At 35.9% G+C, this 13,047-nt stretch overlaps 1 protein-coding gene across 1 annotated transcript in view; it reads right to left on the bottom strand.

Moving 5' to 3' along the window:
* Positions 1-1,386: 1,386 nt before the first annotated feature.
* The window catches only part of LOC108551712 (protein big brother), a 14,904-nt gene continuing 3,243 nt past the window's right edge, over positions 1,387-13,047 (bottom strand). The window contains exon 3 of the mRNA XM_017905966.1: positions 1,387-2,190. Coding sequence (XP_017761455.1) covers positions 1,816-2,190 — 375 coding nt within the window. The 3' untranslated portion in view covers positions 1,387-1,815. The remainder of the gene's footprint in view (positions 2,191-13,047) is intronic.

Raw genomic sequence — 13,047 nt, 5'->3', positions numbered from 1 at the left:
TTCCACCTTTCAAACGCTCCAAAAACGGTTAAAAATTCTAGCTGCTTCACATCTGTGATAAAAACTGGAGAATATCCGGTGAGAATCGTCGGCTGGAAGGGTTAGGTTAGGTTAGGTTGCACGTCAGAGGGATAATTCGCGATAAAATCCGCGTACCGATCGAAATGCTGAGAAATCACGAATAATTTAGATGTTTTCACACTGAGACTACCAATTTCTAACGCTAGATAGGGTATCTGATATTAATTAAGATAATTAGACAGATATACGATTAATTTGCAGTCTCACAATCTTACTCGCACAATTTTATTTCTGAAGAAAAACAAATTAAAGTCTGTAATCTTCTTCTGGATTGATCTTAATCTCCTTAGATTGATCGATAAGAATAAAATTAAACACGATACTGCAGATTATCAAGGACCCCATAATTGTACCCACAGAGATGCTCAAGTTTGCAGAGGCTCAAAAGTAAAAGATCTGGAACCAATCTGGTAGCCCTAGTGTTGAATTATTCTAAAGTAACTAGGCACAAATTTCTGGGCCTAAATTTATGAATCAATTTTCGTGAATTGAGATGTCAATTTATAAAATGGAATAGAGTTAAAAAGTGCCTATTAATCGTGATTTCAACGCTGATATGTTAATCGGAGCTTCCGTGTGCGACGCCATCTTGTTTCCCCTATACTTCAACTGAAAAAGCGTCGTCTTGTCATCGATGGGTGTAGAAGGGAAAATGTATAACGCGTAAAATTCGTTGCACGGCCTGTTGAATGCGATTTTACAGGAACAAACGTAAAGTCTCGCTGAGGGATTCCCCTCTCCTCCTCTAGATCTCGATCATGCTAAATCTTAATCGATCGGGTAATTTCCTTTACGCTTGTTGCTGTAACGAGGTACCATTCATCTAACGATATAATCCTTACACCTAAACGATATATCTTCGTCAACAAGGAAAGAAGGGGAAGTACATGTACATATATATATAGGATCGAATAAAAATCTCTGAAATCGGCAATAGTAATTACAAGACTCGCGACAAGACTATACCTAATATCGAACGCAACGTGATCGACGATAATTGTCAATGTGGAATAAAAAAGAGCAACGAAGACCTAGCGAATGTGTGAAAACGAACACGTCTCTTAACTGCTACACGGTGATTCTTATTATCGTTAATTGTACATAGAAATTCGGCGTTGTTACGTGGATCGTGGTACTTGCAATGGCTCTCGAAGATAGTCTCAAAGAAAATCTGAACATGGAACTACTCCATGAGATACATCGAGATCCTCCAGAGACTCCGATCTAACCGGAGGATCCAGACTCGGATCCAAACGGATCGTGTCGCTTAAACCTAATGATCCTAATCGTTGATCGTGCTCGTCGATTGACTGTGACGTGATCGTGATGTCGATCGATTATAAAACTCGTCGTCCTGGTAGGAGGAACCTGGTGAAGATTTCGAGGAATCCCGAGAAGCGCGAGGCTTTGAAATCTAGAGGGGTCTCGTCAGAAGTGTCAAATCCATCAAGATTCTCTTCATATCTCAAGAATATTCGATCGAACCCAAGAAGCACTTGGAACCATTGTAAACACATATCAATTCGCGACTCTCTCAGACCCCGGACCCCTCGATCACACCCCAAAGGACCTGGACATCTCGCGAACGCCTGCAAAACCGTCGTTCAGGTTCCTCCCAGAAGACCTCTGATGGCTGGTTCCTTCTGTCAGCTTCCGGCTGGCTCGAGGTAGACCCGGGAGCAATCCCAGATCGAAGGGGAGTCAAGTGGTTTCGCTGGTCACCTTCTCGGAGCCTCAGTAGGCCCTCAGTCTGACTTCCATCTCGGGATCCTGTCGATGAGTTAGGTGGGGTTCGATGGCTCCGGTGGTTCCGGTGCCTGCTCCGGTCACGTGGTGGCCGTGATGACCGTGGTGATGGTGATGGTGGTGGTGATGGTGGTTCAAGTGCGGTGGCTGGGTCGCTCCGCTCCTGTACGCCCTCTGCTTCTCGTCGAAGTCGCGTACCCGTTGATTGTAACGCTCCAGCTGGTCCCGCAGGAGAGCATCCTCTTCTGCTGCGCGTTTCTCATCGTATTCCAAGCAGCCCACACCGTCTAGCCTCTCCAGGTCGATCCACCCGCGCCAAAGTACGCACACTCCGTTCATTATCAGTCGGGACCTCAGGTGAACCTGTAAGCAGAACGGATAGTCTGGTGATGCTGGTGTCCTAACAGATCTAGAACTGGGATAGATAGGATAGGAATCGGCTACTGTGCACAGCAAGAGTATTCTCGTGTATATGACACTTGGGAGCATGAACACGGAACTTTAACGCTAAAGCTAGGCCTAGGCTAGCTTTAGTACCTGTCTTTTCGATCTTTGTTTAGTCTCGAGTATTTCTATATTAATTTCTACTAATTCGTCATCTCCGTTATGAGATACTGTACGATTAGATTTGATAGCTAGAAATTACTGGTTATTAATAATAAAAATTCGCGAATGGTCTTATCGCGCGATGCCTAGTTAGACTATGGGTCCTCCAGCTGTGCACAGTGTTTGCTCAGTATTATGTCAAGCTGTTAGGTTTGCCGTAAGGCAGGAAGCAGTGAAGGAATTTCTATTCTACGAATCCTCGCATCGTGGATTACGCTTCATCGAACGATCATCCTCGCAGACTTCCGATCGTGTCGGATCAAACGTTCGAGTTCACGGGAGATGATCGTAATTAAACTACCATAACCTCCGATGTAATCTCTGTCTGAACAAGAAACTCGTATCTACGACACGCTTCCAGCGTTGCGTTCGTCCCTCCAGACGTAATCTCTGCTCCTTTTCCATTCCCCGAGAAGCTGGTGCCCCGGACGCGTGGTGGAAGGGGTCCATTAGGCCCCGTCCGATCCGCCTTCGACTTTCAATCATGTTTTTCTCCCCCTCCCCGCTCCGACAGCGTTTCTTATTTCCAGAGAACGATTACGCAGATTGGAAGGTACAAGCTTCGAGGAGAGATGAAATTGCGAGGTCGACGATGGCCTGCTCCAGCGCAGCCGTGACGAGGACAACGAGGAAATCGAGCCTTCCCCGTCAATTATAATTTCTCGTCAACTTTCTCGCAGATGAAAATGTCTTATTCGTGATTCCAATCGTTCGACTATCTTTGCTGGTTACGGATTAATTTTTATTTCAAGTCCCAATCATCCCTATCCGAGTGGGAGAGGCAGAGCTGGCCTGGACGATGTCATAGACGAATCTTAGGGGTCTTTGCGAGTGCAAATTCGCGTTTTTCTTTTGAATCGTATTGGTTCCTGTTTTGGAGAGTTAAAGACATGTCTAGAGTGCCTCCCCAATTACGAGTTTACCTTTTTTATTTTGAAATCCGCGAACTTATGCTTGACAGAATTAAATAAGGTGTATCACAGGTAAAGTTAGAGGTTTGCTTGACAGGAAATTCATTCTCTATTCTTTGGGATCGTTTTGACATCTATTTTGGAGATTAAAAACGTGTCTTAGGGGTTCCTTAGAGATTCAACATCTACCTTTTTCAGGTGAAACGTATTAATTTTCGTTTGAGGGGGCTGAAGATGCACCAGGTGTCATGAATTGATTTTCTTTTTCTTTTGGATCCACTGGTTTCTGGCAGACTGATGTCACAGGCGAATCTTAAGCATCCTATTTATGGAGTTGGATGTTGAAAAGAGGGAATATCACAGGGATTATTCTTCAATTTTACTGTGCTGACACCAAGTTGACCACTGGATCATATTGCTGCATGTAAAGGTTGTCACAGGCGAATATTGAGCATTTTATTCGAAGAGTTGGGTGTTCAAAAGAGGGAATATAGCAAGGATAGCGATTGCTCTTGGGTTTTACGGTCTAGACACGACGTTGACCGACGAACGATTTACTGGAAGTAAGAGGGAACGAAAAGGAAGAGAAGGGTCGAGCCGTCGGCCCTTCGAAAAAGTCGAAACGGCCAATTATCTCTGCCCGGCTCAACAGGGTTATTTTATTTCCTGGCAAATGGTCCCGTTTCCGGTCGCGTTGTAAAATTTCGAAACTGTTACGGGATCCAAGCTGACCGTGAAAAACCGATCGAAGCTTCTTCTATCCTCTCTCCTTTTCTCTCCCTCTTTTTTCCTTCTTCTCGTTCGTTTTTCCAGCGAGGAACTCGGAGACTCCGTTAATCGAGGTCCAAGAACGCGTACGAGCTGTAAATCGAGCGTGACAAATGGTCGAATAGGGCTGAAAACTCGTGGAAAGACGAGACAGGAAGGCGTCGAACGAGAAATCATCGTTACTGTACCTCGTCTCTGATTTTCCTTTTTTCTTTCATCGAAACATACAGCTGGTTGTCGACCAGACGTAACAATGTAGCCGCGCAGCATGATGCTCTTTATGCGATCATAATCGAGCCGCGGGAGACGTCAGCGGGCGGTGGAGGACTCGATCGACTCGATAATCGAATCGTTTGTCGCCTTTTCTGAAAGGCTGCAGGATCCTGGTGGAAAAAACGTAGAAACTCGCGAAAAAATCTCGGGTTACCCCGAATTTCCAGAGGTTAAAACGTTAAGAAATTATGGAAGCATCTAATTCTCAAATGCACGTGGAAGAATTAGGGGGAAACGAAGAAGAAAGGTCTGAAGAGCATAGTTTTTGAGGACAGGAAACTTTAAATAAATGAAACAATTTTTTAATTTCTCAATAAAATTAAAAAATATAAAAGTGACTTAAATAATTTTAGAAATTATTCATTTTATAATAATAAATAAATGAAACAATTTTTTAATTTCTCAATAAAATTAAAAAATATAAAAGTGACTTAAATAATTTTAGAAATTATTCATTTTATAATAATAAATAAATGAAACAATTTTTTAATTTCTCAATAAAATTAAAAAATATAAAAGTGACTTAAATAATTTTAGAAATTATTCATTTTATAATAATAAATAAATGAAACAATTTTTTAATTTCTCAATAAAATTAAAAAATATAAAAGTGACTTAAATAATTTTAGAAATTATTCATTTTATAATAATAAATAAATGAAACAATTTTTTAATTTCTCAATAAAATTAAAAAATATAAAAGTGACTTAAATAATTTTAGAAATTATTCATTTTATAATAATAAATAAATGAAACAATTTTTTAATTTCTCAATAAAATTAAAAAATATAAAAGTGACTTAAATAATTTTAGAAATTATTCATTTTATAATAATAAATAAATGAAACAATTTTTTAATTTCTCAATAAAATTAAAAAATATAAAAGTGACTTAAATAATTTTAGAAATTATTCATTTTATAATAATAAATAAATGAAACAATTTTTTAATTTCTCAATAAAATTAAAAAATATAAAAGTGACTTAAATAATTTTAGAAATTATTCATTTTATAATAATAAATAAATGAAACAATTTTTTAATTTCTCAATAAAATTAAAAAATATAAAAGTGACTTAAATAATTTTAGAAATTATTCATTTTATAATAATAAATAAATGAAACAATTTTTTAATTTCTCAATAAAATTAAAAAATATAAAAGTGACTTAAATAATTTTAGAAATTATTCATTTTATAATAATAAATAAATGAAACAATTTTTTAATTTCTCAATAAAATTAAAAAATATAAAAGTGACTTAAATAATTTTAGAAATTATTCATTTTATAATAATAAATAAATGAAACAATTTTTTAATTTCTCAATAAAATTAAAAAATATAAAAGTGACTTAAATAATTTTAGAAATTATTCATTTTATAATAATAAATAAATGAAACAATTTTTTAATTTCTCAATAAAATTAAAAAATATAAAAGTGACTTAAATAATTTTAGAAATTATTCATTTTATAATAATAAATAAATGAAACAATTTTTTAATTTCTCAATAAAATTAAAAAATATAAAAGTGACTTAAATAATTTTAGAAATTATTCATTTTATAATAATAAATAAATGAAACAATTTTTTAATTTCTCAATAAAATTAAAAAATATAAAAGTGACTTAAATAATTTTAGAAATTATTCATTTTATAATAATAAATAAATGAAACAATTTTTTAATTTCTCAATAAAATTAAAAAATATAAAAGTGACTTAAATAATTTTAGAAATTATTCATTTTATAATAATAAATAAATGAAACAATTTTTTAATTTCTCAATAAAATTAAAAAATATAAAAGTGACTTAAATAATTTTAGAAATTATTCATTTTATAATAATAAATAAATGAAACAATTTTTTAATTTCTCAATAAAATTAAAAAATATAAAAGTGACTTAAATAATTTTAGAAATTATTCATTTTATAATAATAAATAAATGAAACAATTTTTTAATTTCTCAATAAAATTAAAAAATATAAAAGTGACTTAAATAATTTTAGAAATTATTCATTTTATAATAATAAATAAATGAAACAATTTTTTAATTTCTCAATAAAATTAAAAAATATAAAAGTGACTTAAATAATTTTAGAAATTATTCATTTTATAATAATAAATAAATGAAACAATTTTTTAATTTCTCAATAAAATTAAAAAATATAAAAGTGACTTAAATAATTTTAGAAATTATTCATTTTATAATAATAAATAAATGAAACAATTTTTTAATTTCTCAATAAAATTAAAAAATATAAAAGTGACTTAAATAATTTTAGAAATTATTCATTTTATAATAATAAATAAATGAAACAATTTTTTAATTTCTCAATAAAATTAAAAAATATAAAAGTGACTTAAATAATTTTAGAAATTATTCATTTTATAATAATAAATAAATGAAACAATTTTTTAATTTCTCAATAAAATTAAAAAATATAAAAGTGACTTAAATAATTTTAGAAATTATTCATTTTATAATAATAAATAAATGAAACAATTTTTTAATTTCTCAATAAAATTAAAAAATATAAAAGTGACTTAAATAATTTTAGAAATTATTCATTTTATAATAATAAATAAATGAAACAATTTTTTAATTTCTCAATAAAATTAAAAAATATAAAAGTGACTTAAATAATTTTAGAAATTATTCATTTTATAATAATAAATAAATGAAACAATTTTTTAATTTCTCAATAAAATTAAAAAATATAAAAGTGACTTAAATAATTTTAGAAATTATTCATTTTATAATAATAAATAAATGAAACAATTTTTTAATTTCTCAATAAAATTAAAAAATATAAAAGTGACTTAAATAATTTTAGAAATTATTCATTTTATAATAATAAATAAATGAAACAATTTTTCAATTTCTTAACAAAATTAAAAGATATAAAAGTGATTTAATTAATTTTAGATATTTTAATAATTCTAATAATTTAAAATAATTTTATATTATTGATATCACAAATCAATGTTTTTAATTTATTAAACTATTTAAATTAATTTAAATTAAAAAATTATCTCGGAAGTTCTGAAATTCAATGAAAATTGACGATTCTGAACGATGCATTTATATTTAATTATTTCTTAAATCAACGTCTGTACTATCGAATATTTTTGTAATTGACAGTGAATTAATCTCAATTTTCTTAAATTTAGTGTCGATAATGAATTATCATTATCACTTCGAAACAATTAGAAATTAAACGTGATCCTATCACTGCTCGATATTTTAAACGCAACCTTTTGACTCTAGAAATAAATACGACTATCGAGAATATAAAATGCTTCCCTTGAATCCTCGATATTTAATTACTTCCTAGACCAACATCTGTAATGTCGAACATTTTTGGAACTGACAGTGAATTAATCCCAATTTTCTTAAATTTTCTGTCAATAATGAATCGTCATTATCATATCGAAATTTTTAAAGATTAAAACACGACCCTATGAGTACACGATGTTATAATCTCAAGCTTCTGACTTTTTCAAACTTAAATATATAATTCCATATATTTATAGTAATTGCATTGTATTTAATCGCAAGTAACAGGTACTACGACACGTGACAGATTCTAGCGTATAAGACAGGAAGAAAAATCAGATTTGGCAAAGCGACATAGGGAAACTGTCCCGTAGGGACTTCCAAAACAGACAGGCTGACGTCAAATATCGCAACAATAGTTCTTCGTGGTGTACGACTCGCGTGCAAATCGCCGAGCGATTCGCGAAACGTCGCTCGACACGTAATGGGGAAGTACAGAATTCGAAGGACGTATGCGATTCACGTATCCCGCGTTTCATTATAAAATTCCTCTTAACCGACTCTCGATTGACACATGTTTATATCGCGATCTGCCGTCCTATCCATCCTCCTAATTGTACCGATCATCGCGACAAAAATCGTCAATAAGTCAGTCCGGGGCAGCCAAATTAATGTCAATGGAACAAAACCTAAACCTACTCCATCAGTCCATACCAAACAGACGTAGAACAGGTCCAAGAAAAAAAATTAAAAAATTGGGAAGACTCTTGATCGACCTTCCTATCAAGCCTCCCAATCATACCGATCATCACAGGAAAAATCGGCGATGTAATACTGGCCGGTGCAGCCAAGTTAGTGTCAAAGGAACAAAACCAAAACTGACGCTATTCGTCCATTCCAAACAGAGATAAAACAGGACCAAGAAAAAAAATTAAAAAATTGGGAAGACTCTTGATCGATCTTCCTATTCAGCCTCCCAATCATACCGATCATCGCAGGAAAAATCGGCGATGTAATACTGGCCGGTGCAGCCAAGTTAGTGTCAAAGGAACAAAACCCAAACTGACGCTATTCGTCCATTCCAAATAGAGATAAAACAGGACCAAGAAAAAAAATTAAAAAATGGGAAAGACTCTTGATCGATCTTCCTATTCAGCCTCCCAATCATACCGATCATTGCAGGAAAAATCGGCGATGTAATATTGGCCGGTGCAGCCAAGTTTGTGTCAACGGAACAAAACCCAAACCAACTCTATCCGTCTATACCAAAAATTGGAAAGACTCTCTATCGACACACGTTTATATCATGGATCGACCTTCCTATTAAGCCTCCCAATCATACCGATCATCGCAGGAAAAATCGGCGACCTAACTCATGTCAATCGAGACGAATCAACATGGCGCGAAGAAAAGCCAAACCGACTCCATCCGTTCGTTTAAAACAAATAAAAGGCAGGTCCCTGGGGGGAAAAGATTCGAAAAGGAGTCAAACCGTTCCCCACAGTTGGTTTCTCACGCGAACCGGAATCGTGGACAGAAAAAGTGTCGAAAAATCCATTTCACACCTTTCTCCCGTTCGCCAGGGGCGTGACCCATTATCGCTGGGATAATAGTCGGTGATATTTAAACTGTAACGCGTGTCTCGTTCACGATTTTCGCCACGCAACCCTTTCCTAGGCTTATTTGCATGTCGCACACGGTGCACGAGCAGAGAGAGAAAGAGAGAGAGGGAAGGAGGCCGAGATGAGGGAAAAAAGCGAGACGTAAGGTCGGCCCGGTGGAGCGAAAGGGGTGAAAAATCGGGAAAGGGTGGATGGCTGGCTAAATGTCCCGAGACAAACGACCGGCTATTTCGACGGCTCTTTTGTTTTTCGGTAGGCGGTGCCGTTTTGCCCTTTTGCGCGCGGGCACGTCCGGCACCACAATGGGCAGAACAACATTCGTCAACGCGATCCTGGCGGAAAGGAGGACTCCGGGAACGGGCATACGGTCAGTGTGTCGAGACCTTTTGTCTTTCCTCGAAACGCTCCGATGCTGTGTGGCCTTCTTTCGTTTCACTTCGCTCGGAAATGCTCACTTGGAACGATGCTCCTCGGTGCATCCCTAGCTTCACAGTCGTCATATGCTTTCGAGAAACTGTCACTGCCTGTCTTTAACGAATACAGGGTATTCTTTGATGAAATAGCGATTCAGACCACTGATCCTGTGCCTTGTTAGAGTCAGGAGTTAAAAATTCGTGGCTTATTCCTCTGAGAGGAGATTAAGGTTACTCGAGGCTAGAACGAAATAGCAGTACCTTAACAGAATTTAGAGTACATTTTAGGTGACTAAAGTGTATGCTTCAATGCAATAACCTGACAGAGTGCAAATCGATCTGTTCATCCTATTCCTTATTAGATTATACAGTTGAAAATTCGTGGTATTAAGATTAAGGTAACCATAAGCTAATTTACAATTAGGGCAAAGTATATAACTACCTTGTTACTAGAATTTTTAGTACATTTTAGACGACTGCAGTATGTTCTTTGATCGAGAAATATAGACGAATCGTAATTTCATTACACGATTTATGTTTATCAAACCAGAAGAATTTCTTTTTCTCGGATATGATCCCAGAATAGGCAAATCCGAGGCTCGCGAAGCTCTACGATTGAAGACTCAGGAAGAAAGGAAGATATAAACGTCTGTCTGTGATCTCGTGCTTACTGAGTAGACTCTGAACGAGCGAAGTGTGTCCTTTGATCGAGCGATACACGATCACAGAGGATGCAAATCGAGTTTCTGCTCGCTCTATGGCTCGTGAAACTTTACGATTGGAAGGAAGAGTAGAGGACTCCCGTTCGAGGAACCGTAATAGTTCTCCGGATTTATATTTAGCCCGGCGAAAGGACTACCGAGTATCCTGTCCGGGGTGTAAATCATCTTGACCTAAGTCAACGCGTTTCGATTTCGACCGAGAAATTTATGCCTCGGAGCACACTAATTTCCTACACCTATCTCTAACATTGTTATAGAGCATAAAAATACAGGACCAACAATTAACAACCGGTTGAACGACTCGCGGAGAATAAGATTACCTCATCCAGTCGTGCCTAAATTAACAATTATATTTTTCAATCGCGATCTAAGCGCGTGACGCGTAGATTAACCCTAACTCACTAGCGCCACCACGGCCCGGAACTCCGATAAACGCGTGAAAATATCGTATTTATCGTCGGATCGTCTTCAAATTTTGCTGATATAATCTCGGAACGTTCTTCTTACTAAAGATACCGTTATTTTCCGTACTCGTGAAAGGGTTAGCATTTAACACGCAATAGACGTCGCGATTGGCGCAATTGGGTTCGACGCTTCGGCAAAGAATTATTTTCGACGAGTGCACGGTTCAAAATTCCAGTGGCGAAAATTAACGAGGTGGATGGAGTTCGATAAGATCGAACGGGAAGCTGCTGGGCCACCCTCTTTTCATTTCGCCGGTCTTTATCAGCGTCTATCTCACTCGCGAATCTCTCCCTTAATTATTTCCTCTCTACGGGGAACGAGAAGGAGACAATACCCGTGGACACGTGCAGCCATGCGTCGCTCTTTATTACGCCTCTTTCTCTCCTCTTGCTCATTGTCGATTAAAACAAAACGCTGGCCGCGGGTCGCCGTGTAAACAACCAGCAGCTCGCTTTTTCTTCTTTTCGAGTCGGAAAATAATGAATCGTTAGCGCGACTCTTTGGCTCTGTGCCTGATAGCGAACAGGTAATCCGGGGTGATGACTGTTGGACGTTCTGCAGTGATTCACTCGCGATACGAGTGAAACAGGATCGAGGAGAGAGTGTGCATTGATAATGATTCGATGAATTTATGTTCTGTTTCCTTGGAATTAATGGGAATTGGTGATATTTTAGAAAAGAGAATGAAGAAACGAATTTGGATATTTTAGAATCGAATAGAAAACCAATTTTCCAAATCTTTTCCAACCCATATTGAATTGACATCGAATTTTTGTAAAACCTATTTGCCAGTGAGTTAATATCGCAATATTTTCGAGACGATAGTAAAATAATACCTAATTTTCGCAAAACCAATTGGGAAATAATGTACCACCGCTTTTGGAATCGATAAAGGATCGGTATATAACCGATTCTCGAAAATTGCTGGAAAAGGAAAGTCGAATGCACACGTTCAATATCGCAACAAAGTCTAGAAAGGTCGAGGTGCAACAGAAGCGAAACACGATTACTTTGGAGTCCTCCAAAGCCGAAAGTGCCGAAGAATCCTACCGGAGGACTTGGCGTTCACCCTTCGGAGGATCCCAAGAGAGACAGAGCAAGATTTATGACCCATTATATACCGGGTGACTTGTAAAGCGCCCGGGCATCTGGCACCGCCTCTCAGCTTGTTTGACGGATTTGGAAAAGCGCTAATTGGCTCTAGTAGCTGTTAATGGACCTTCGAATCTCCCAATTTCGAAAACTCGCGCGCTACCGTGAATCTTAAGTGCCTTCTAAATGTTCCCTAAACATGTAACTATGATATATCTTCCTATAACGTTGGCCTTTTCAATCTTGAAGAGAAACTCGAACCATTCTTCAAAAAGGGAAAAGAAGAAAATAGAGGAGAAAAAATAATCGTGATATTTGTCCTACTTTGTTAGAAAATGGCGGATTAGCGACACATCTGTCAAAAATAAAAATAAAAGAAACAAGGCGATTTTTAAAACCAGAAATGTATAGTAGTCAAGCTATACTTCGAGATACTATAGTGTCTTCAATTTTTGAGATATTGGAATGAAATTTGGAGCAAGTATAGCTGTTTAAATCGAGAATTGAGAATTGAATATACTCAATTGAGTATATGTCTATAAAATAGGATCGAGGTGTCCTTGTGTGCTGTATAAAATGGCGACTGGCGATGTATGCATCGAAAAGAGAAGAAAAACGAGATTCGCAAGATCTGCACGCTCTCTAGAAAATGGCGGACCCGCGACGCACCTATCGATCGCGATGGCGACGCCGAGGCGTCGCCCCGCTTTCGGCGCCGGCGTACAAGGACACGAATTCTAACGAATTAGCAAAAATTCCTCTGCATTACACGAGGAAATATATTGGAAAAAGTATAAAAGTAAATTCGAAATTCACCCTCAACACTCAGAAACTCATAGTCAATCTTTAAATTTGAAATATCGAAACGAGATAATTTTCTATCTTATTGTAAAACATCTCAACGATAATATAACAAAAATCACTATGTCAACAAAACTTTACAAAGGGTTATTGATCATAACATATTAATATTTTTAATAATATTATTATATCGTCGAAAAATAATTTAAAGACTACAAAATAAAACGAGATCATTTTCTATCTTATTGTAAAACATCTCAACGATAA

Source organism: Eufriesea mexicana, unplaced genomic scaffold, assembly GCF_001483705.2.
Source record: "Eufriesea mexicana isolate 0111107269 unplaced genomic scaffold, ASM148370v2 scaffold5017, whole genome shotgun sequence".
NCBI classification, from domain to species: Eukaryota; Metazoa; Arthropoda; class Insecta; order Hymenoptera; family Apidae; genus Eufriesea; species Eufriesea mexicana.
The sequence above is the reverse complement of the archived record's forward strand: the minus strand, read 5'-3'. Positions and strand labels throughout refer to the sequence as shown.